Source organism: Panulirus ornatus, chromosome 62, assembly GCF_036320965.1.
Source record: "Panulirus ornatus isolate Po-2019 chromosome 62, ASM3632096v1, whole genome shotgun sequence".
In the NCBI taxonomy this organism is placed as follows: domain Eukaryota; kingdom Metazoa; phylum Arthropoda; class Malacostraca; order Decapoda; family Palinuridae; genus Panulirus; species Panulirus ornatus.
In genome coordinates this window covers 15097218-15124082 of record NC_092285.1, presented here as the reverse complement: position 1 = coordinate 15124082, position 26865 = coordinate 15097218, and the positions used below count along the sequence as shown (strand labels likewise).

Here is a 26865-nt window from a genome sequence, read left to right as displayed (position 1 = left end):
TTAAAAGACAAGTTTTTCACATCCTCCAAAATTTGTAAATACTTTCCCTTGTCTTTTCTTTTTCCCTTTCATTATTCTCTATATTTCAATTGTCCTTGATTGGAGCCTTCAACACGAAGAAAAAGATGTTCCCTCTTGCTGTTATGTATAATACGTATGGAGTGTACCATCCATAGCCAAGACCTACAGACTATTCCATGGTTTGCTTTGCATGATTGCCCTCATATACCCTTTGTTCATTCCATTGATGGCACATTACACCCAGCATACCACATCAATCCAATTCATTCTATTCTTTTTATGCTTCTCACTCTGATTGTTGAAACCCCAGTACCCAAAAAGTATCCTTTATATAAAGACCATCCTTCCATCTCCTCTTGGTCTCCATCCCATTCCTCCTCCTACTTTTTTCATGTAGATCCTCTTGGTAAGATTATCTTAGCTCATCCTTTCCATATACCCGAACCATTTCAGCACACTCAGGTCAGTTCCCTCACTTAGACAGCTCTCGCTACCACACCTCATTCTTACAACCACTCCTTACATAAATAACCTCCAACACACCATATGTTGTCTTGAATTATTTAATTTCCGGTATGTCCACCATCTTCCTTTACTTTGCATTCAGGGCTCAAGACTCCCATCTCTACAACATTGTTGAGACTGCTTTACCTTCAGATAGACACTGACCTCCCCTTCTGCTTACTCCTTAATGCATACATGATCTTAGTCCTCTCTCCCTTTGTGCGACTTACTTCAGCTACCATGTCCACTCTCTGATAGCTGAAGCACTAAACTTACTTCATATTCTTCCAGGGTTGTTGAGAGACAGCACTGGTTGGGAGCCAGATATCACAGGCCCCTCTCCTCTTTCTAAGGGGGATGGCAATATTCTTAGTGACCCATTCTATCTTTTTTGATACTTAAACAAAGACCCCAAATGAAGATGACAACCTGCTCATTAACAAAGGAAAATGCATGTTCAGTAATGTGTACTGTTGAGGAAAACCCTCATGCCTGTGATGTAACTACCACAGCAAATACATTGAACACTTATGCTCACTTTTTTTTCTAGCTAAGATAGCATGGGTAGCAGAGGCCCCAATCAAGTTTGGAAGAGTGTGTGAATGGAGAAAGTTGAGAGTAAATGTGAATGAGAGCAAGGTTATTAGGTTCAGCAGGGTTGAGGGACAAGTTAGTTGGGATGTGAGTTTGAATGAAGAAAATTCAGAAGAAGTGAACTGTTTTAGATATCTGGGAGTGAATGGAACCATGGAAGTGGAAGTGAGTCATAGGGTAGGGGAGGGGGCAACGGTTCTGGGAGCTATGAAGAGTGTATGGAGAGAACTTCATCACGGAGAGCAAAAATGGGCATGTTTGAAGGAATAGTACTTCCATGGTTGTGAGGCATGGGCTATAGATATGGTTGGACAGAGGAGGGTGGATGTGTTGGAAATGAAATGTTTGAGGACAATATGTGGTGTGAGGTGGTTTGATAGAGTAAGTAATGAAAAGGTAAGACAGATGTGCAATAATACATGTACATAAACATATACATATCAACATATACGCATACATATACATACACATACACAAATATATACACATGTACATATTCATGCTTGCTTTCATCCATTCTCAGTGCAACCCCACCCTACAGGAAACAGCATCCCTACCCCCTGTGTCAAGAAAACAGATGAAAAAATGCTACATTTGTTCACACTCAGTCTCTAGCTGTCATGTATAATGCACTAAAATCATAGCTTCCTATCCACATCCAATCCCCAGAGACCTTTCCATGGTTTACCCCAGATGTTTCACATGCCCTGTTTCAGTCCATTGACAGCACAGCGACCCAGTATACTACACAGATACTTTATTATTATCATTATTATTATACTTTGTTGCTGTCTCCCGCATTAGCGAGGTAGCGCAAGGAAATAGACGAAAGAATGGCCCAACCTACCCACATACACATGTATATACATACACGTCCACACACGCAAATATACATACCTATACATCTCAACGTATACAAACATATACACACACATACATGTACATATATACACATGCACATAATTCATACTGTCTGCCCTTATTCATTCCCGTTGCCACCCCTCCAACACATGAAATGAAAACCCCCTCCCCCGCATGTGTGCGAGGTAGTGCTAGGAAAAGACAACAAAGGCCACATTCGTTCTCACTCAGTCTCTAGCTGTCATGTATAATGCACTGAAACCACAGCTCCCTTTCCACATCCAGGCCACACAAAACTTTCCATGGTTTACCCCAGACGCTTCACATGCCCTGGTTCAATCAATTGATAGCATGACGACCCTGGTATACCACATTGTTCCAATTCACTCTATTCCTTGCACGCCTTTCACCCTCCTGAATGTTCAGGCCCCAATCACTCATAATCTTTTTCACTCCATCTTTCCACCTCCAATTTGGTCTCCCACTTCTTGTTCCCTCCACTTCTGACACATATATCCTTTTTGTCAATCTTTCTTCACTCATTCTCTCCATGTGACCAAACCACTTCAAAGCACCCTCTTCTGCTCTCTCAACCACACTCTCTTTACTACCACACATCTCTCTTACCCTTTCATTACTTACTCGATCAAACCACCTCACACCACATATTTTCCTCAAACATCTCATTTCCAGCACATCCACCCTCCTCCGCACAACTCTATCTACAGTCCACACCTCGCAACCATATAATATTGTTGGAACCAATGTTCCTTCAAACATACCCATTTTTGCTTTCCAAGATAACGGTCTCGACTTCCACACATTTTTCAACGCTCCCATAACTTTTGCCCCCTCCCCCACCCTATGATTCACTTCCACTTCAATTGTTCCATCCACTGCCAAATCCACTCCCAGATATCTAGTTTTTTCTCCATTCAAACTTACCTCCCAATTGACTTGTCCCTCAACCCTACTGTACCTTGCTCTTATTCTCATTTACTCTCAGCTTTCTTCTTTCACACACATTACCAAACTCAGTCACCAGCTTCTGCAGTTTCTCACCTGAATCAGCCACTAGCACTGTATCATCAGCGAACAACAACTGACTCACTTCCCAAGCTCCTTCGTCCACAACAGACTGCATACTTGCCCCTCTTTCCAAAACTCTTGCATTCACTTCCCTAACAACCCCATCCATAAACAAATTGAACAATCATGGAGACATCACACACCCCTGCCACAAACCAACATTCACTGAGAACCAATCACTTTCCTCTCTTCCTACACGTACACATGCCTTACATCCTCGAGAAAAACTTTTTACTGCTTCTAAACTTACCTCCCACACCATATATTCTTAATACCTTCCAAAGAGTATCTTTATCAACTCTATCATATGCCTTCTCCAGATCCATAAATGATACATACAGAACCATTTGCTTTTCTAAGTATTGCTCACATACATTCTTCAAAGCAGACACCTGATCCACACATCCTCTACCACTTCTGAAACCACACTGCTCTTCCCCAATCTGATGCTCCATACATGCCTTCACCCTCTCAGTCAATACCCTCCCATATAATTTACCAGGAATACTCAACAAACTTATACCTCTGTAATTTGAGCACTCACTTTTATCCCCTTTGCCTTTGTACAGTGGCACTATGCAAGCATTCCGCCAATCCTCAGGCACCTCACCATTAGTCATACATACATTAAATAACCTTACCAACCAGTCAACAATACAGTCACCCCCTTTTTTAATAAATTCCACTGCAATACCATCCAAACCTGCTGCCTTGCCGGCTTTCATCCTCCACAAAGCTTTTACTACCTCTTCTCTGTTTACCAAATCATTTTCCCTAACCCTCTCACTTTGCACATCACCTCGACCAAAACTCCCTATATCTGCCACTCTATCATCAAACACATTGAACAAACCTTCAAAATATTAAGTATATCTTCTCACATCACCACTACTTATCATCTCCCCATTATCCCCCTTCACAGATGTTCCCATCTGTTCCCTTGTCTTACGCACTTTATTTACCTTCCTCCAAAACATCTTTTTATTCTCCCTAAAATATAATGATACTCTCTCACCCCAACCTTCATTTGCCCTCTTTTTCACCTCTTTCACCTTTCTCTTGACCTCCTGCCTCTTTCTTTTATAAATCTCCCAGTCATTTGCATTATTTCCCTGCAAAAATCATCCAAATGTCTCTCTCTTCTCTTACATTAACAATCTTATTTCTTCAGACTTCTTCATCCCACCACTCACTACCCTTTCTAATCTGCCCACCTCCCACGCTTCTCATGCAACAAGCATCTTTTGCACAAGCCATCACTGCTTCCCTAAATACATCCCATTCCTCCCCCACATATATATATTTATATATTTTTTATTATTATACTTTGTTGCTGTCTCCCACGTTAGCGAGGTAGCGCAAGGAAACAGACGCACATATACATACCTATACATTTCAACGTATACATATATATACATACACAGACATATATATGTATACACATGACATAATTCATACTTCCTGCCTTTATTCATTCCCATCGCCACCCCACCACACATGAAATGACAACCCCCTCCCCCCTGCATGTGCGCGAGGTAGCGCTAGGAAAAGACAACAGAGGCCACATTCGTTCACACTTAGTCTCTAGCTGTCATGTATAATGCACAAAACCACAGCTCCCTTTCCACATCCAGGCTCCACAGAACTTTCCATGGTTTACCCTAGACGCTTCATATGCCTTGGTTCAGCCCACTGACAGCACGTTGACCCCAGTATACTACATCGTTCCAATTCACTCTATTCCTTGCATGCCTTTCACCCTCCTGCATGTTCAGGCCCCAATTGCTCAAAATCTTTTTCACTCCATCTTTCCACCTCTAATTTGGTCTCCCACTTCTCCTCATTCCCTCCACCTCTGACACATATATCCTCTTTGTCAATCTTTCCTCACTCATTCTCTCCATGTGACCAAACCATTTCAAAACACTCTCTTCTCTCTCAACCACACTCTTTTTATTGCCCCACATCTCTCTTACCCTTTCATTATTTACTCGATCAAACCACCTCACACCACATATTGTCCTCAGACATCTCATTTCCAACACATCCACTCTCCTCCGCACAACCTTATCTATAGCCCATGCCTCACAACCACGTAACATTGTTGGAACCATGATTCCTTCAAACATACCCATTTTTGCTTTCTGAGATAATGTTCTCGCCTTCCACACATTCTTCAACGCTCCTAGAACCTTCGCCCCCTCCCCCACCTTAAGACTTGCATCCGCTTCCATGGTTCCATCCGCTGCCATATCCACTCCCAGATATCTAAAATACTTCATTTCCTCCAGTTTTTCTCCACTCAAATTTACCTTGCAATTGACTTGTCCCTCAACCTTACTGAACCTAATAACCTTGCTCTCATTCACATGTACTCTCAGCTTTCTTCATTCACACACTTTACCAAACTCAGTCACCAGCTTCTACAGTTTCTCACCCGAATCAGCCACTAGCGCTGTATCATCAGAAAACAACAACTGACTCACTTCCCAAGTATATATATGTATACGTTGAAATGTATAGGTATGTATATGTGTGTGTGTGGACGTATATGTATATACATGTGTATGTGGGTGGGTTGGTCCATTCTTTCGTCTGTTTCCTTGTGCTACCTCACTATCGCAGGAGACAGTGACAAAGTATAATAATATTGAAATATATATGGGGAGGTAATAACAAGTAGTGGTGATGTGAGATGGAGTGAGTATTTTGAAGGATTGTTGGATGTGTTAGATGATAGAGTGGCAAATTTAGGTTGTTTTGGTCGAGGTGGTGAGAGGGTCAGAGAGAGTGGTTTGGTAAACAGAGAAGAGGAAATGAAAGCTTTGTGGAAGATGAAAGCCAGCAAGGCAGTGGGTTTAGATGTTATTGCAGTGGAAATTATTAAAAAGGGGGTGACTGTATTGTTGAATGGTTGGTGAGGATATCCAATGTATGTATGGCTCATGGTGAAGTGTCTGAGGATTGGTGGAATGCATACATAGTGCCATTGTACAAAGGCAAAGGGGATAAAGGTGAGTGTTAAAGTTACAGAGGTATGAGATTGTTGAGTATTCCTGGGAAATTATATGGGAAGGTATTGATTGAGAGGGTGAAGGCATATACAGAGCATCAGATTGGGGAAGAGCAGTGTGGTTTCAGAAGTGGTAGAGGATGTGTGGATCAGGTGTTTGCTTTGAAGAATGTTGAGAAATACTTAAAAAAAATAAATGGATTTGTATGTACCATTTATAACTGGAGAAGGCATATAGTAAGAGTTGATAAGAGATGCTCTATGGAAGGTATTAAGAGTATATGGTGTGAGAGGTAAGTTGCTAGAAGCAGTGAAAAGTTTTTATCGAGGATGTAAGGCATGTGTACGGTGTATTATGTCTCCATGGTTGTTTAATTTGTTTATGGATGGGTTGTTAGGGAGGTGAATGCAAGAGTTTTGGAGAGAGGGACAAGTATGCAGTCTATCGATGATAAGAGGGCTTAGGAATGAGTCAGTTGTTGTTCGCTGATGATACAACGCTGGTGGCTGATTCGGGTGAGAAACTGCAGAAGCTGGTGACTGAGTTTGGTGAAGTGTGTGAAAGAAGAAAGCTGAGAGTAAATGTGAGTAAGAGCAAGGTTATTAGGTACAGTAGGGTTGAGAGACAAGTCCCACAAATCTACGCTCCTCCATACAACGCTATCTATAGCCCATGACTTGCAACCATATAATATTGTTGGAACTACGATTCCTTCAGACATACCCATATTTGCTCTCCAAGATAATGTTCTCTCCACACATTCCTCATCTCTCCCAGAACCTTTGCCCCCTCCCCCACCTGTTACTGACTTCCACTTCTATGGTTCCATTTATTCCTAGATTTCTAAAACAGTTCACTTCCGATTTTTCTCCATTCAAACTCACATCCCAACTAACTTGTCCCTCAACCCTACTGAACCTAATAGCCTTCTTATTCACATTTATTCTCAACTTTCTCCTTTCACACACATTTCCACTCCCAGTCATCAACTGCAGTTTCTCACTCAAATTACCCACCAGTGCTGTATCATTGGCAAACAACAACTGACTCACTTCCCAGGCCCCCTCATCCCCAACAGACTGCATGCTGACCCCTCTCTCCAAAACTCTTTCATTAACCTCCCTAACCACCCCATCTATATACAAATTAAACAACCATGGAGACATCACCCATTCCTGCCGCAGACTGACCTTCACTGGGAACCAGTCTTTCTCCTCTCTTCCTATTCATACACATGCCTTACACCCTTGATAAAACCTTCCCTCTGCTTGTTTCAGCTTACCTCCCTCAACATATAGTCTTAAGACCTTCCACAAGGTATCTCTATCAATCCTATCATATGCCTTCTCCAGATCCATAGATGCTACCTACAAATCCATCTGTTTCTCTAAGTATTTCTCACACACGTTCTTCAAAGCAAACACCTGATCCACACATCCTCTTTTACTTCTGAAACCACACTGCTCATCCCCAATCTGATGCTTTGTACATGCCTTCACCCTCTCAATCAATACCCTCTCATACAATTTTCCAGGAATACTCAACAAACTTATACCTCTGTAGTTTGAACACTCACCTTCATCCCCATTGCATATGCATATATACATATATACACTAGCCTGGGACTGGTACCCATTTTATCAGCCTCTCCCTGGGGTGGATGAACAGCAGGTTTGACTGTGGACTGTGCCGCAACTAGGATTCAAGCCTATACGCTTGACCTTGGGAGCCTGTGAATGCATCACGGTCAGGAACACTAACCACTTCACCATGGGAGTTCACATAGATGCACACAAAACATCACCAAACTTTCTTACCTGGGTCCTGCTCGTTGGACTTAGCTAGCTTCCTGAGTGCTGTGGAAGCCCAGTAGGAGATAGAAGGCACCTTTGGGGCAGGAAGGTATGAGGTGTGAGCATGAGGGGTTTTTGCTCACAATTTGAAATAGGATTAAGTAGGGCTTGAAAAAGAGGAACTCAGACTCTGGCTCCTGATGGACTCTAGGACCCAGGGTTGTTACCCCCCTGCCTCTTCCCTCTCATTGGGCATGGATCCTCCCCATTCAAACTTACACTCAGAACATCTCTCATCCCACTGCTGCATATCATTACCTTAATTTTGTTCACAATTACTGTCACCTTTCTCCTTTAACACACTCTCTCCAAGCTATATTATGCGTTTTTAGAGTTTAATGTCAAAGCCATGCCATTTGCAAATGGCAACTCTTTCACCTCCCACACCCAGCATACCATAAACCTGAACCTCACACCCAGCATATCATAGACCAGCCTCTTACTGTAAGACCCTAGTATTAACTTGTCTCACCACCCCAGCCATAAGCATATCAAACAACCACAGTTACAGCATTTGTGTTGAGATCAGCCATTTATGGATTCACTATTATGATGACTCAAGTTCACAGAAACCTAAGTTTTGGAATTTTCTTCCCCCATTCACATTCTCTCTACCTATAACCTTCCATTTAGAGTTTGGGTAATTTCTACGATCTTTACTTCATACTCTGTTTGTTCTTACTCAAGATGATGCTGATTAGGCATATTATGTCATTGCCATGTCAGTCACCATAAAAAAAACCACACATCCTTGATGCAGACCCACCTCCTGTAGGAGATTCTAACCCTCATCCCCTCCTACTCTCATACAAGCCTTACTCTTTTGACAATTCTTTGCTGCATATAGTAACTTTCCAATTTCCTTCTTATATTTGTAGCACCTTCCTTTGTCAAGCTTGTCATACTCTTTCTTCAGATCCATAAATATCACAAATCACTCTCTACAAGCATTTCTTTCATGAATAATTCAAAATGGACACTTGGTGCATACATCTACTTCTTGTGGGGCCCCGCTGCTCCTCCCTAGTCATTTATTCTCTGCATGCCACCACCCTCTCTTTTACCACTGTCCCATACGCTTAACTAGGTGTACTGCACCCAGCAGGCTTATATTTCTGTTTTAACAGCTTTCACTTTTGTCCCCATACCTTTATATGAGGGAGTTATACATACATTCTATGAATCCTCAGGCATCTCACTTTGGGCCTTGCAGTATTATAATTTACTCAGAAATGTGAATGCCTAATAGAGAAGGTCCAAAGGAGGCAACAAAGAGATGGCTAAAATAAGAGAGCTGGGTTACAGGAAGAGGTAAAAAACCATAACCTTGCTTACCATGGAATAGAGAAGAAAAAAAAAAGAAATTCCTTGCAACCTTCAGATTTCTGAATTAGTTTGACATCAGTAGTAAACAGTTCTTTGAAAGATGCAAAAATTAGGAAGTAGAGGTCATAGTAAAGAATGTGTTTGAAAAATCTGTAAAGAAGTACCTCTGGAATATCAGTATTGTGGATGAATGTATGAAGCTAACTGATGAATCTGTGAATGCAGATAATATACAAAAGTTTAGGATTACAAAGAAAGTTCAAGAGATGGAACTCCGTGAGTGCAAAACTCCTACCTCATACTGTACAAATAAGTAATCACATGCTGGTATTTATATCTACCCTCTTCTTTTCCTTTCTTGACTGCAATTAAGGCCCATACAACAGTTCTGCACCATATCTTCACACAATCCCATCTATCCCATCTTTTCTGTTACATATGCATCTTTTATTCTGTTGATTTCTCAGCATGCCTTGATCTTTGTCCCCACCTCTTCCACTCTGTGAGTCACTTGAGCCCCATAATTCCATTAGCTGCATATCCACTTCAAAGTACTTTAAGCAATACAATGTCCTCCAGTTTTTTTGCAGACTCTTTCTCAGACAATCTTGTCTTACCAGTGTGTTGCAACCTGTTATCATATACCAGGTACTTTCTCATAATTTTATCTTGATTCTTGATGTATAATATAGGTTACCCATTTCTTTGGTCTCTGATTTTTCTCTCATCTCATCGTAGGAAATTTAAGCTTTCATTTTTGTATATAAATTTTGAAATGGGATTGCTGTCATGCCTATTTCTTAAAAACTGCATTCATCTTTCCTTGCACCATACTCTCGAACAACTCAAGCATTCAGTACTGTGTTGCTCTACCTTGGGTATCTACCTAACCATTTCTAGCCTCATTGATGATGACTCCTAAAATGGTGATATTAGCATGGAACATTTGTATGTAGACCTGTTAGTCCATCATGGGTCAGTCAGATCCCAGTCACCTCACTTAAAGTGCCTTCTTACATTTTTCCATCTAATCAGAGCACTGAGTATTATAGCTTTTACCCTTAACACATGCAGTACGTCCTTTACGGTACCTCTTAAGACCATCCTGTGCATGTTGGAACTGAAAAGTCTCATGTCTTTTCATACGTATTTTATCGTATATTCATTTTCTTTTGTTAGATCTTTGTATGCCATCTCACTTTCATTTCCACTCTTGTTGTAACCACTTGCAGGTGGAATCCAACCATGAGAATGACGAAATATTAGTATTGTCCACCTTTGCTGCTACAGAACTTTTATATAACTCAGAATCAGGAAGATTAAGAGATTGTAACTGTAGAAGATAGAAAAGATGTAGGTAGTGGTGAAATTCTCTTTCTCATTTGCTTACATAGCTCTGATATTTTGCTATGAAATATGAAACAGCTTTGACCAGTTGTTGGTCTTGCATGATGATAATGTAAAACTTACGTCCCGTTATCTATTTCAGAATATTTTAAAATTTTTTGACCAATCTAATGTTCAAAAAAAAAATTGTGTTAAAGTTAGAATCTTCGCACCAAGATCAATTTTGTTGTTTCAGTAACCAGAGAGTGAGGCATGGGTCTGAGGAAAAGTAGGCGTAGGCGAGTAACCAGAAAGTGAAGCATGGGCCATAAGGAATAGTAAACCTAGGCGAGTGTGGCAAATGAACTTTGGGGGCACTCATTTAGTCTTGATATGATTCTTTTCGTTGAATTTATCTTTTCAACTGTGTGATTCTGTATTGAAATTACATGTGTTTGAACATGCATGGTTTGTAGCTTGACTCTTGAAAAGTTGATGGAGCAAATATTCTGACTGATTTACATAACTAATTTTATTAGAATATGTATAAATGAAACCAATTGTATATTTCATTTCTTGGGTTATGATTACCCAATGTTTTACAGTAGGACTGCCATAATGGCTTGTTTTACCAATGTTGCCATAAGTGATTCAAATTCTATACCAAAGTATTTCATTTGCTTGTGACTATGACACTGAATTGTCAGCAACCAAAGGAAAATGCCTCTCATTTACGTAGCTTCATTTAACTAAGTCAGGTTATATTGACCCCAAACAGTTGAAGCTAGTGAGGATAAACCCACCTGAAGCTACATTCAGAGCCAGCTATAATGCCTCGTTTGCTGTCTTTCGCAAGTACCAGCTGCAGATCCACCATGATTCCGAGAGCGAGTGTGACAAGATGTCCTACCAAGGCTTCCTAGTTGATGGGGCCCTGTCGGTATGGCCCTGCTTGTTTTACCTCATGGGCGTTTTAGCCCTGATATTGGTGTTTGTATGTGTTATATATATATATATATATATATATATATATATATATATATATATATATATATATATATATATATAACACTTCCAGAAGAAGGAACAGGGAAGGGGGCCAGGTGAGGATATTCCCTCAAAGGTCCAGTCCTCTGTTCTTAACGCTATATATATATATATATATATATATATATATATATATATATATATATATATTATCCCTGGGGATAGGGGAGAAAGAATACTTCCCACGTATTCCCTGCGTGTCGTAGAAGGCGACTAAAAGGGGAGGGAGCGGGGGGGCTGGAAATCCTCCCCTCTCAGTTTTTTTTAATTTTCCAAAAGAAGGAACAGAGAAGGGGGCCAGGTGAGGATATTCCCTCAAAGGTCAAGTCCTCTGTTCTTAACGCTACCTTGCTAACGCGGGAAATGGCGAATAGTATGAATTTTTTTTTTTTTTTTTTTTTTTCCGCTGTCTCCCGCGTCTGTGAGGTAGCGCAAGGAAACAGACGAAAGAAATGCCCCAACCCACCCCCATACACATGTATATACATACGTCCACACACGCAAATATACATACCTACACAGCTTTCCATGGTTTACCCCAGACGCTTCACATGCCTTGATTCAATCCACTGACAGCACGTCAACCCCGGTATACCACATCGCTCCAATTCACTCTATTCCTTGCCCTCCTTTCACCCTCCTGCATGTTCAGGCCCCGATCACACAAAATCTTTTTCACTCTATCTTTCCGCCTCCAATTTGGTCTCCCTCATCTCCTCGTTCCCTCCACCTCCGACACATATATCCTCTTGGTCAATCTTTCCTCACTCATTCTCTCCATGTTACCAAACCATTTCAAAACACCCTCTTCTGCTCTCTCAACCACGCTCTTTTTATTTCCACACATCTCTCTTACCCTTACGTTACTTACTCGATCAAACCACCTCACACCACACATTGTCCTCAAACATCTCATTTCCAGCACATCCATCCTCCTGCGCACAACTCTATCCATAGCCCACGCCTCGCAACCATACAACATTGTTGGAACCACTGTTCCTTCAAACATAGCCATTTTTGCTTTCCGAGATAATGTTCTCGACTTCCACACATTCTTCAAGGCTCCCAGAATTTTCGCCCCCTCCCCCACCCTATGATCCACTTCCGCTTCCATGTTTCCATCCGCTGCCAGATCCACTCCCAGATATCTAAAACACTTCACTTCCTCCAGTTTTTCTCCATTCTAACTCACCTCCCAATTGACTTGACCCTCAACCCTACTGTACCTAATAACCTTGCTCTTATTCACATTTACTCTTAACTTTCTTCTTTCACACACTTTACCAAACTCAGTCACCAGCTTCTGCAGTTTCTCACATGAATCAGCCACCAGCGCTGTATCATCAGCGAACAACAACTGACTCACTTCCCAAGCTCTCTCATCCCCAACAGACTTCATCCTTGCCCCTCTTTCCAAAACTCTGTTGGGGATGAGAGAGCTTGGGAAGTGAGTCAGTTGTTGTTCGCTGATGATACAGCGCTGGTGGCTGATTCATGTGAGAAACTACAGAAGCTGGTGACTGAGTTTGGTAAAGTGTGTGAAAGAAGAAAGTTAAGAGTAAATGTGAATAAGAGCAAGGTTATTAGGTACAGTAGGGTTGAGGGTCAAGTCAATTGGGAGGTGAGTTTGAATGGAGAAAAACTGGAGGAAGTGAAGTGTTTTAGATATCTGGGAGTGGATCTGGCAGCGGATGGAACCATGGAAGCGGAAGTGGATCATAGGGTGGGGGAGGGGGCGAAAATTCTGGGAGCCTTGAAGAATGTGTGGAAGTCGAGAACATTATCTCGGAAAGCAAAAATGGGTATGTTTGAAGGAATAGTGGTTCCAACAATGTTGTATGGTTGCGAGGCGTGGACTATGGATAGAGTTGTGTGCAGGAGGATGGATGTGCTGGAAATGAGATGTTTGAGGACAATGTGTGGTGTGAGGTGGTTTGATCGAGTAAGTAACGTAAGGGTAAGAGAGATGTGTGGAAATAAAAAGAGCGTGGTTGAGAGAGCAGAAGAGGGTGTTTTGAAATGGTTTGGTCACATGGAGAGAATGAGTGAGGAAAGATTGACCAAGAGGATATATGTGTCGGAGGTGGAGGGAACGAGGAGAAGAGGGAGACCAAATTGGAGGTGGAAAGATGGAGTGAAAAAGATTTTGTGTGATCGGGGCCTGAACATGCAGGAGGGTGAAAGGAGGGCAAGGAATAGAGTGAATTGGAGCGATGTGGTATACCGGGGTTGACGTGCTGTCAGTGGATTGAATCAGGACATGTGAAGCGTCTGGGGTAAACCATGGAAAGCTGTGTAGGTATGTATATTTGCGTGTGTGGACGTATGTATATACATGTGTATGGGGGTGGGTTGGGCCATTTCTTTTGTCTGATTTCTTGCGCTACCTCGCAAACGCGGGAGACAGCGACAAAGCAAAAAAAAAAAAAAAAAATATATGCATATGCACCTGGGCATGAGAAGAAAGATCATGAGAGGCAAGTGTTTTGGGAGCAGCCGAATGAGTGTGTTAGTGGTTTTGATGCACGAGACCGGGTTATAGTGATGGGTGATTTGAATGCAAAGGTGAGTAATGTGGCAGTTGAGGGAATAATTGGTATACATGGGGTGTTCAGAGTTGTAAATGGAAATGGTGAAGAGCTTGAAGATTTATGTGCTGAAAAAGGACTGATGATTGGGAATACCTGGTTTAAAAAGCGAGATATACATAAGTATACTTATGTAAGTAGGAGAGATGGCCAGAGAGCGTTATTGGATTACGTGTTAATTGACAGGCGTGCGAAAGAGAGACTTTTGGATGTTAATGTGCTGAGAGGTGCAACTGGAGGGATGTCTGATCATTATCTTGTGGAGGCTAAGGTGAAGATTTGTATGGGTTTTCAGAAAAGAAGAGTGAATGTTGGGGTGAAGAGGGTGGTGAGAGTAAGTGAGCTTGGGAAGGAGACCTGTGTGAGGAAGTACCAGGAGAGACTGAGTACAGAATGGAAAAAGGTGAGAACAATGGAAGTAAGGGGAGTGGGGGAGGAATGGGATGTATTTAGGGAATCAGTGATGGATTGCACAAAAGATGCTTGTGGCATGAGAAGAGTGGGAGGTGGGTTGATTAGAAAGGGTAGTGAGTGGTGGGATGAAGAAGTAAGAGTATTAGTGAAAGAGAAGAGAGAGGCATTTGGACGATTTTTGCAGGGAAAAAATGCAATTGAGTGGGAGATGTATAAAAGAAAGAGACAGGAGGTCAAGAGAAAGGTGCAAGAGGTGAAAAAAAGGGCAAATGAGAGTTGGGGTGAGAGAGTATCATTAAATTTTAGGGAGAATAAAAAGATGTTCTGGAAGGAGGTAAATAAAGTGCGTAAGACAAGGGAGCAAATGGGAACTTCAGTGAAGGGCGCAAATGGGGAGGTGATAACAAGTAGTGGTGATGTGAGAAGGAGATGGAGTGAGTATTTTGAAGGTTTGTTGAATGTGTTTGATGATAGAGTGGCAGATATAGGGTGTTTTGGTCGAGGTGGTGTGCAAAGTGAGAGGGTTAGGGAAAATGATTTGGTAAACAGAGAAGAGGTAGTGAAAGCTTTGCAGAAGATGAAAGCCGGCAAGGCAGCAGGTTTGGATGGTATTGCAGTGGAATCTATTAAAAAAGGGGGTGACTGTATTGTTGACTGGTTGGTAAGGTTATTTAATGTATGTATGACTCATGGTGAGGTGCCTGAGGATTGGCGGAATGCGTGCATAGTGCCATTGTACAAAGGCAAAGGGGATAAGAGTGAGTGCTCAAATTACAGAGGTATAAGTTTGTTGAGTATTCCTGGTAAATTATATGGGAGGGTATTGATTGAGAGGGTGAAGGCATGTACAGAGCATCAGATTGGGGAAGAGCAGTGTGGTTTCAGAAGTGGTAGAGGATGTGTGGATCAGGTGTTTGCTTTGAAGAATGTATGTGAGAAATACTTAGAAAAGCAAATGGATTTGTATGTAGCATTTATGGATCTGGAGAAGGCATATGATAGAGTTGATAGAGATGCTCTGTGGAAGGTATTAAGAATATATGGTGTGGGAGGAAAGTTGTTAGAAGCAGTGAAAAGTTTTTATCGAGGATGTAAGGCATGTGTACATGTAGGAAGAGAGGAAAGTGATTGGTTCTCAGTGAATGTAGGTTTGTGGCAGGGGTGTGTGATGTCTCCATGGTTGTTTAATTTGTTTATGGATGGGGTTGTTAGGGAGGTAAATGCAAGAGTTTTGGAAAGAGGGGCAAGTATGAAGCTGTTGGGGATGAGAGGGCTTGGGAAGTGAGTCAGTTGCTGTTCGCTGATGATACAGCGCTGGTGGCTGATTCATGTGAGAAACTGCAGAAGCTGGTGACTGAGTTTGGAAAAGTGTGTGGAAGAAGAAAGTTAAGAGTAAATGTGAATAAGAGCAAGGTTATTAGGTACAGTAGGGTTGAGGGTCAAGTCAATTGGGAGGTAAGTTTGAATGGAGAAAAACTGGAGGAAGTGAAGTGTTTTAGATATCTGGGAGTGGATTTGGCAGCGGATGGAACCATGGAAGCGGAAGTGGATCATAGGGTGGGGGAGGGGGCGAAAATTCTGGGGGCCTTGAAGAATGTGTGGAAGTCGAGAACATTATCTCAGAAAGCAAAAATGGGTATGTTTGAAGGAATAGTGGTTCCAACAATGTTGTATGGTTGCGAGGCGTGGGCTATGGATAGAGTTGTGCGCAGGAGGATGGATGTGCTGGAAATGAGATGTTTGAGGACAATGAGTGGTGGGAGGTGGTTTGATCGAGTGAGTAACGTAAGGGTAAGAGAGATGTGTGGAAATAAAAAGAGTGTGGTTGAGAGAGCAGAAGAGGGTGTTTTGAAGTGGTTTGGGCACATGGAGAGAATGAGTGAGGAAAGATTGACCAAGAGGATATATGTGTCGGAGGTGGAGGGAACGAGGAGAAGAGGGAGACCAAATTGGAGGTGGAAAGATGGATTGAAAAAGATTTTGTGTGATCGGGGCCTGAACATGCAAGAGGGTGAAAGGAGGGCAAGGAATAGAGTGAATTGGAGCGATGTGGTATACCGGGGTTGACGTGCTGTCAGTGGATTGAATCAAGGCATGTGAAGCGTCTGGGGTAAACCATGGAAAGCTGTGTAGGTATGTATATTTGCGTGTGTGGACGTATGTATATACATGTGTATGGGGGGAGGGGTTGGGCCATTTCTTTCATCTGTTTCCTTGCGCTACCTCGCAAACGCGGGAGACAGCGACTAAGTATAATAAAAAAAAAATATTTTTTTTAATTTTCCAAAAGAAGGAACAGAGAAGGGGGCCAGGTGAGGATATTCCCTCAGTGGCCCAGTTCTCTGTTCTTAACGCTACCTCGCTAACGCGGGAAATGGCGAATAGTTTGAAAAAAAAAAAAATATATAGATAGATATATATATATATATATATATATATATATATATATATATATATATATATATATATGTATAGGGGAGAAAGAATACTTCCCACGTATTCCCTGCGTGTCGTAGAAGGCGACTAAAAGGGGAGGGAGCGGGGGGCTGGAAATCCTCCCCTCTCAATTTTTTTTAATTTTCCAAAAGAAGGAACAGAGAAGGGGGCCAGGTGAGGATATTCCCTCAGTGGCCCAGTTCTCTGTTCTTAACGCTACCTCGCTAACGCGGGAAATGGCGAATAGTTTGAAAAAAAAAAAAAAATATATATATATATATATATATATATGTATATATATATATATATATATATATATATATATATATATATATATATATCTTTCTTCTCATGCCCAGGTGCATATGCACCAATAATCACCCATCTCTCTCCATCAACTTTCAGTTTTACCCATATTAATCGAGAATTTACTTTCTTACATTCTATCACATACTCCCACAACTCCTGTTTCAGGAGTACTGCTACTCCTTCCCTTGCTCTTGTCCTCTCACTAACCCCTGACTTTTCTCCCAAGACATTCCCAAACCACTCTTCCCCTTTACCCTTGAGCTTCGTTTCACTAAGAGCCAAAACATCCAGGTTCCTTTCCTCAAACATACTACCTATCTCTCCTTTTTTCACATCTTGGTTACATCCACACATTTAGACACCCCAGTCTGAGAAGAAAGATCATGAGAGGCAAGTGTTTTGGGAGCAGCTGAATGAGTGTGTTAGTGGTTTTGATGCACGAGACCGGGTTATAGTGATGGGTGATTTGAATGCAAAGGTGAGTAATGTGGCAGTTGAGGGAATAATTGGTATACATGGGGTGTTCAGTGTTGTAAATGGAAATGGTGAAGAGCTTGTAGATTTATGTGCTGAAAAAGGACTGGTGATTGGGAATACCTGGTTTAAAAAGCGAGATATACATAAGTATACGTATGTAAGTAGGAGAGATGGCCAGAGAGCGTTATTGGATTACGTGTTGATTGACAGGCGCACGAAAGAGAGACTTTTGGATGTTAATGTGCTGAGAGGTGCAACTGGAGGGATGTCTGATCATTATCTTGTGGAGGCTAAGGTGAAGATTTGTATGGGTTTCCAGAAAAGAAGAGTGAATGTTGGGGTGAAGAGGGTGGTGAGAGTAAGTGAGCTTGGGAAGGAGACTTGTATGAGGAAGTACCAGGAGAGACTTAGTACAGAATGGAAAAAGGTGAGAACAATGGAAGTAAGGGGAGTGGGGGAGGAATGGGATGTATTTAGGGAATCAGTGATGGATTGCGCAAAAGATGCTTGTGGCATGAGAAGAGTGGGAGGTGGGTTGATTAGAAAGGGTAGTGAGTGGTGGGATGAAGAAGTAAGATTATAAGTGAAAGAGAAGAGAGAGGCATTTGGACGATTTTTGCAGGGAAAAAATGCAATTGAGTGGGAGATGTATAAAAGAAAGAGACAGGAGGTCAAGAGAAAGGTGCAAGAGGTGAAAAAAAGGGCAAATGAGAGTTGGGGTGAGAGAGTATCATTAAATTTTAGGGAGAATAAAAAAGATGTTCTGGAAGGAGGTAAATAAAGTGCGTAAGACAAGGGAGCAAATGGGAACTTCAGTGAAGGGCGCAAATGGGGAGGTGATAACAAGTAGTGGTGATGTGAGAAGGAGATGGAGTGAGTATTTTGAAGGTTTGTTGAATGTGTTTGATGATAGAGTGGCAGATATAGGGTGTTTTGGTCGAGGTGGTGTGCAAAGTGAGAGGGTTAGGGAAAATGATGTGGTAAACAGAGAAGAGGTAGTAAAAGCTTTGCGGAAGATGAAAGCCGGCAAGGCAGCAGGTTTGGATGGTATTGCAGTGTAATTTATTTAAAAAGGGGGTGACTGTATTATTGACTGGTTGGTAAGGTTATTTAATGTATGTATGGCTCATGGTGAGGTGCCTGAGGATTGGCGGAATGCTTGCATAGTGCCATTGTACAAAGGCAAAGGGGATAAGAGTGAGTGCTCAAATTACAGAGGTATAAGTTTGTTGAGTATTCCTGGTAAATTATATGGGAGGGTATTGATTGAGAGGGTGAAGGCATGTCCAGAGCATCAGATTGGGGAAGAGCAGTGTGGTTTCAGAAGTGGTAGAGGATGTGTGGATCAGGTGTTTGCTTTGAAGAATGTATGTGAGAAATACTTAGAAAAGCAAATGGATTTGTATGTAGCATTTATGGATCTGGAGAAGGCATATGATAGAGTTGATAGAGATGCTCTGTGGAAGGTATTAAGAATATATGGTGTGGGAGGCAAGTTGTTAGAAGCAGTGAAAAGTGTTTATCGAGGATGTAAGGCATGTGTACGTGTAGGAAGAGAGGAAAGTGATTGGTTCTCAGGGAATGTAGGTTTGCGGCAGGGGTGTGTGATGTCTCCATGGTTGTTTAATTTGTTTATGGATGGGGTTGTTAGGGAGGTGATTGCTAGAGTTTTGGAAAAAGGGGCAAGTATGAAGTCTGTTGTGGATGAGAGAGCTTGGGAAGTGAGTCAGTTGTTGTTCGCTGATGATAGAGCACTGATGGCTGATTCATGTGAGAAACTGCAGAAGCTGGTGACTGAGTTTGGTAAAGTGTGTGAAAGAAGAAAGTTAAGAGTAAATGTGAATAAGAGCAAGGTTATTAGGTACAGTAGGGTTGAGGGTCAAGTCAATTGGGAGGTAAGTTTGAATGGAGAAAAACTGGAGGAAGTAAAGTGTTTTAGATATCTGGGAGTGGATCTGGCAGCGGATGGAACCATGGAAGCGGAGGTGGATCATAGGGTGGGGGAGGGGGCGAAGATCCTGGGAGCCTTGAAGAATGTGTGGAAGTCGAGAACATTATCTCGGAAAGCAAAAATGGGTATGTTTGAAGGAATAGTGGTTCCAACAATGTTGTATGGTTGCATGGCGTGGGCTATGGATAGAGTTGTGCGCAGGAGGGTGGATGTGCTGGAAATGAGATGTTTGAGGACAATGTGTGGTGTGAGGTGGTTTGATCGAGTAAGTAACATAAGGGTAAGAGAGATGTGTGGAAATAAAAAGAGTGTGGTTGAGAGAGCAGAAGAGGGTGTTTTGAAATGGTTTGGGCACATGGAGAGAATGAGTGAGGAAAGATTGACCAAGAGGATATATGTGTCGGAGGTGGAGGGAACGAGGAGAAGTGGGAGACCAAATTGGAGGTGGAAAGATGGAGTGAAAAAGATTTTGTGTGATCGGGGCCTGAACATGCAGGAGGGTGAAAGGCGGGCAAGGAATAGAGTGAATTGGATCGATGTGGTATACCGGGGTTGACGTGCTGTCAGTGGATTGAATCAGGACGTGAAGCGTCTGGGGTAAACCATGGAAAGCTGTGTAGGTATGTATATTTGCGTGTGTGGACGTGTATGTATATACATGTGTATGGGGGTGGGTTGGGCCATTTCTTTCGTCTGTTTCCTTGCGTTACCTCACAAACTTGGGAGACAGCGACAAAGCCAAAAAAAGATATATATATATATATATGTATATATATATATATATATATATATATATATATATATATATATATATATTATATATATATATATATATATATATATATATATTATTATTATTATTATTATTATACTTTGTCGCTGTCTCCCACGTTTGCGAGGTAGCGCAAGGAAACAGACGAAAGAAATGGCCCCCCCCCATACACATGTATATACACACGTCCACACACGCAAATATACATACCTACACAGCTTTCCATGGTTTACCCCAGACGCTTCACATGCCTTGATTCAATCCACTGACAGCACGTCAACCCCGGTATACCACATCGCTCCAATTCACTCTATTCCTTGCCCTCCTTTCGCCCTCCTGCATGTTCAGGCCCCGATCACACAAAATCTTTTCCACTCCATCTTTCCACCTCCAATTTGGTCTCCCTCTTCTCCTTGTTCCCTCCACCTCCGACACATATATCCTCTTGGTCAATCTTTCCTCACTCATCCTCTCCATGTGCCCAAACCACTTCAAAACACCCTCTTCTGCTCTCTCAACCACGCTCTTTTTATTTCCACACATCTCTCTTACCCTTACGTTACTCACTCGATCAAACCACCTCACACCACACTTTGTCCTCAAACATCTCATTTCCAGCACATCCATCCTCCTGCGCACAACTCTATCCATAGCCCACGCCTCGCAACCATACAACATTGTTGGAACCACTATTCCTTCAAACATACCCACTTTTGCTTTCCGAGATAATGTTCTCGACTTCCACACATCTTCAAGGCCCCCAGGATTTTCGCCCCCTCCCCCACCCTATGATCCACTTCCGCTTCCATGGTTCCATCCGCTGCCAGATCCACTCCCAGATATCTAAAACACTTCACTTCCTCCAGTTTTTCTCCATTCAAACTCACCTCCCAATTGACTTGACCCTCAACCCTACTGTACCTAATAACCTTGCTCTTATTCACATTTACTCTTAACTTTCTTCTTCCACACACTTTTCCAAACTCAGTCACCAGCTTCTGCAGTTTCTCACATGAATCAGCCACCAGCGCTGTATCATCAGCGAACAACAACTGACTCACTTCCCAAGCTCTCTCATCCCCAACAGACTTCATACTTGCCCCTCTTTCCAAAACTCTTGCATTTACCTCCCTAACAACCCCATCCATAAACAAATTAAACAACCATGGAGACATCACACACCCCTGCCGGAAACCTACATTCACTGAGAACCAATCACTTTCCTCTCTTCCTACACGTACACATGCCTTACATCCTCGATAAAAACTTTTCACTGCTTCTAACAACTTTCCTCCCACACCATATATTCTTAATACCTTCCACAGAGCATCTATATATATATATTTTTTTTTTTTTTCTTTTTTATACTTTGTCGCTGATATTTTAGATATCTGGGAGTGGATCTGGCAGCGGATGGAACCATGGAAGCAGAAGTGAATCATAGGATGGGGGAGGGGGCGAAAATCCTGGGAGCCTTGAAGAATGTGTGGAAGTCGAGAACATTATCTCGGAAAGCAAAAATGGCTATGTTTGAAGGAATAGTGGTTCCAACAATGTTGTATGGTTGCGAGGCGTGGGCTATGGATAGAGTTGTGTGCAGGAGGGTGGATGTGCTGGAAATGAGATGTTTGAGGACAATATGTTGTGTGAGGTGGTTTGATCGAGTAAGTAATGTAAGGGTAAGAGAGATGTGTGGAAATAAAAAGAGCATGGTTGTGAGAGCAGAAGAGGGTGTTTTGAAATGGTTTGGGCACATGGAGAGAATGAGTGAGGAAAGATTGACCAAGAGGATATATGTGTCGGAGGTGGAGGGAATGAGGAGAAGTGGGAGACCAAATTGGAGGTGGAAAGATGGAGTGAAAAAGATTTTGAGTGATCGTGGCCTGAACATGCAGGAGGGTGAAAGGCAGGCAAGGAATAGAGTGAATTGGATTGATGTGGTTTACTTGGGTCGACTTGCTGTCAATGGATTGAATCAGGGCATGTGAAGTGTCTGGGGTAAACCATGGAAAGTTTTGAGGAGCCTGGATGTGGAAAGGGAGCTGTGGTTTTTGTGAATTATACATGACAGCTAGAGACTCAGTGTGAACAAATGTGTCCTTTGTTGTCTTTCCTAGTGATAACTTGCATGCATGCAGGGGGAGGGGGTTATTTCATGTGTGGCAAGGAGACAATGGGAATGAATAAAGGCAGCAAGTATGAATTACTTATTAATTTATTTATTTTACTTTGTCGCCGTCTCCCGTGTCAGTGAGATAGTGTAAGGAAACAGACGAAAGAATGGCCCAACCCACCCACATACGCATGCATATACATACACGTCCACACATACAAATATACATACCTATACATCTCAACATATATTATTTTTATTTATTTTATTTTGCTTTGTCGCTGTCTCCCGCATTTGCGAGGTAGCAAAAGGAAGCAGACGAAAGAAATGGCCCAACCCACCCCCATACACATGTATATACATACATGTCCCCACACACAAATATACACACCCTTACATCTCATTGTACACATATATATACACACACAGACATATACATATATACACATGCACACAATTCACACTGCCTGCCTTTATTCATTCCCATCGCCACCTCGCCACACATGGAATAACATCCCCCTCCCCCCTCATGTGTGCGAGGTAGCACTAGGAAAAGACAACAAAGGCCCCATTTGTTCACACTCAGTCTCTAGCTGTCATGCAATAATGCCCGAAACCACAGCTCCCTTTCCACATCCAGGCCCCACAGAACTTTCCATGGTTTACCCCAGATGCTTCACATGCCCTGATTTAATCCACTGACTGCACATCGACCCCAGTATACCACATCAATCCAATTCACTCTATTCCTTGCCCGCCTTTCACCCTCCTGAATGTTCAGGCCACGATCACTCAAAATCTTTTTCACTCCATCTTTCCACCTCCAATTTGGTCTCCCACTTCTCGTTCCCTCCACCTCCGACACATATATCCTCTTGGTCAATCTTTCCTCACTCATTTTCTCCATGTGTCCAAACCATTTCAAAATACCCTCTTCTGCTCTCTTAACCACGCTCTTTTTATTTCCACACATCTCTCTTACCCTTACATTACTTACTCGATCAAACCACCTCACACCACATATTGTCCTCAAACATCTCATTTCCAGCACATCCACCCTCCTGCGCACAACTCTATCCATAGCCCACGCCTCGCAACCATACAACATTGTTGGAACCACTATTCCTTCAAACATAGCCTTTTTGCTTTCTGAGATAATGTTCTCGACTTCCACACATTCTTCAAGGCTTCCAGGATTTTCGCCCCCTTCCCCACCCTATGATTCACTTCCGCTTCCATGGTTCCATCCGCTGCCAAATCCACTCCCAGATATCTAAAACACTTTACTTCCTCCAGTTTTTCTCCATTCAAACTTACCTCCCAATTGACTTGACCCTCAACCCTACTGTACCTAATAACCTTGCTCTTATTCACATTTACTCTTAACTTTCTTCTTTCGCACACTTTACCAAACTCAGTCACCAGCTTCTGCAGTTTCTCACATGAATCAGCCACCAACGCTGTATCATTAGCGAACAACAACTGACTCACTTCTCAAGCTCTCTCATCCCCAACAAACTTCATACTTGCCCCTCTTTCCAAAACTCTTGCTTTCACCTCCCTAACAACCCCATCCATAAACAAATTAAACAACCTACAAACCTACATTCACTGAGAACCAATCACTTTCCTCTCTTCCTACACGTACACATGCCTTACGTCCTCGATAAAAACTTTTCACTGCTTCTAACAACTTGCCTCCCAAACCATATATTCTTAGTACCTTCCACAGAGCATCTCTATCAACTCTATCATATACCTTCTCCAGATCCATAAATGCTACATACAAATCCATTTGCTTTTCTAAGTATTTCTCATACATTGTTCAAAGCAAATACCTGATCCACACATCCTCTACCACTTCTGAAACCACACTGCTCTTCCCCAATCTGATGCTCTGTACATGCCTTCACCCTCTCAATCAATACCCTCCCATATAATTTACCAGGAATACTCAACAAACTTATACCTCTGTCATTTGAGCACTCACTCTTATCCCCTTTGCCTTTGTACAATGGCACTATGCAAGCATTCCGCCAATCCTCAGGCACCTCACCATGAAACATACATACATTAAACAACCTTACCAACCAGTCAACAATACAGTCACCCCCTTTTTTAATAAATTCCACTGCAATGCCACCCCCTTTTTTAATAAATTCCACTGCAATGCCATCCAAACCTGTCGCCTTTTTGGCTTTCATCTTCTGCAAAGCTTTTACTACCTCTTCTCTGTTTACCAAATCATTTTCCCTAACCCTCCCACTTTGCACACCACCTCGACCAAAACACCCTATATCTGCCACTCTATCATCAAACACATTCAACAAACCTTCAAAATACTCGCTCCATCTCCTTCTCACATCACCACTACTTGTTATCACCTCCCCATTACCCCCTTCACTGAAGTTCCCATTTGCTCCCTTGTCTTATGCAGTTTATTTACCTCCTTCCAAAACATCTTCTTATTCTCCCTAAAATTTAATGATACTCTCTCACCCCAACTCTCATTTGCCCTCTTTTTCACCTGTTGCACCTTTCTCTTGACCTCCTGTCTCTTTCTTTTATACATCTCCCACTCACATGCATTTTTTCCCTGCAAAAATCATCCAAATGCCTCTCTCTTCTCTTTCACTAATAATCTTACTTCTTCATCCCACCACTCACTACCCTTTCTAATTAACCCACCTCCCACGCTTCTCATGCCACAAGCATCTTTTGCGCAATCCATCACTGATTCCCTAAATACATCCCATTCCTCCCCCACTCCCCTTACTTCCATTGTTCTCACCTTTTTCCATTCTGGTGACTGAGTTTGGTAAAGTGTGTGGAAGAAGAAAGTTAAGAGTAAATGTGAATAAGAGCAAGGTTATTAGGTACAGTAGGGTTGAGGGTCAAGTCAATTGGGAGGTGAGTTTGAATGGAGAAAAACTGGAGGAAGTGAAGTGTTTTAGATATCTGGGAGTGGATCTGGCAGCGGATGGAACCATGGAAGCGGAAGTGGATCATAGGGTGGGGGAGGGGGCGAAAATTCTGGGGGCCTTGAAAAATGTGTGGAAGTCGAGAACATTATCTCGGAAAGCAAAAATGGGTATGTTTGAAGGAATAGTGGTTCCAACAATGTTGTATGGTTGCGAGGCGTGGGCTATGGATAGAGTTGTGCGCAGGAGGATGGATGTGCTGGAAATGAGATGTTTGAGGACAATGTGTGGTGTGAGGTGGTTTGATCGAGTGAGTAACGTAAGGGTAAGAGAGATGTGTGGAAATAAAAATAGCGTGGTTGAGAGAGCAGAAGAGGGTGTTTTGAAGTGGTTTGGGCACATGGAGAGAATGAGTGAGGAAAGATTGACCAAGAGGATATATGTGTCGGAGGTGGAGGGAGCAAGAAGAGGGAGACCAAATTGGAGGTGGAAAGATGGATTGAAAAAGATTTTGTGTGATCGGGGCCTGAACATGCAGGAGGGTGAAAGGAGGGCAAGGAATAGAGTGAATTGGAGCGATGTGGTATACTGGGGTTGACGTGCTGTCAGTGGATTGAATCAAGGCATGTGAAGCGTCTGGGGTAAACCATGGAAAGCTGTGTAGGTATGTATATTTGCGTGTGTGGACGTATGTATATACATGTGTATGGGGGGGGGTTGGGCCATTTCTTTCGTCTGTTTCCTTGCGCTACCTTGCAAACGCGGGAGACAGCGACAAAGTATAAAAAAAAAAAATATATATATTTTTTTTTTTTTGCTTTGTCGCTGTCTCCCGCGTTTGCGAGGTAGCGCAAGGAAACAGACGAAAGAAATGGCCCAACCCAACCCCATACACATGTATATACATACGTCCACACATGCAAATATACATACCTACACAGCTTTCCATGGTTTACCCCAGACGCTTCACATACCCTGATTCAATCCACTGACAGCACGTCAACCCCGGTATACCACATTGATCCAATTCACTCTATTCCTTGCCCTCCTTTCACCCTCCTGCATGTTCAGGCCCCGATCACACAAAATCTTTTTCACTCCATCTTTCCACCTCCAATTTGGTCTCCCACTTCTCCTCGTTCCCTCCACCTCCGACACATATATCCTCTTGGTCAATCTTTCCTCCCTCATTCTCTCCATGTGCCCAAACTATTTCAAAACACCCTCTTCTGCTCTCTCAACCACGCTC

At 42.4% G+C, this 26865-nt stretch overlaps 1 protein-coding gene across 9 annotated transcripts in view; it reads left to right on the top strand.

Moving 5' to 3' along the window:
* Ate1 (arginyltransferase 1) overlaps positions 1–26865 on the top strand; it is a 153924-nt gene that overhangs the window by 74079 nt on the left and 52980 nt on the right. For 5 of the 9 annotated variants that reach the window (XM_071656127.1, XM_071656123.1, XM_071656122.1 and 2 more), the window contains one exon: positions 11367–11528. The exons of the other annotated variants lie outside the window; for them this stretch is intronic. In XM_071656127.1, coding sequence (XP_071512228.1) covers positions 11367–11528 — 162 coding nt within the window. The remainder of the gene's footprint in view (positions 1–11366; positions 11529–26865) is intronic. 9 annotated transcript variants of the gene reach the window in all.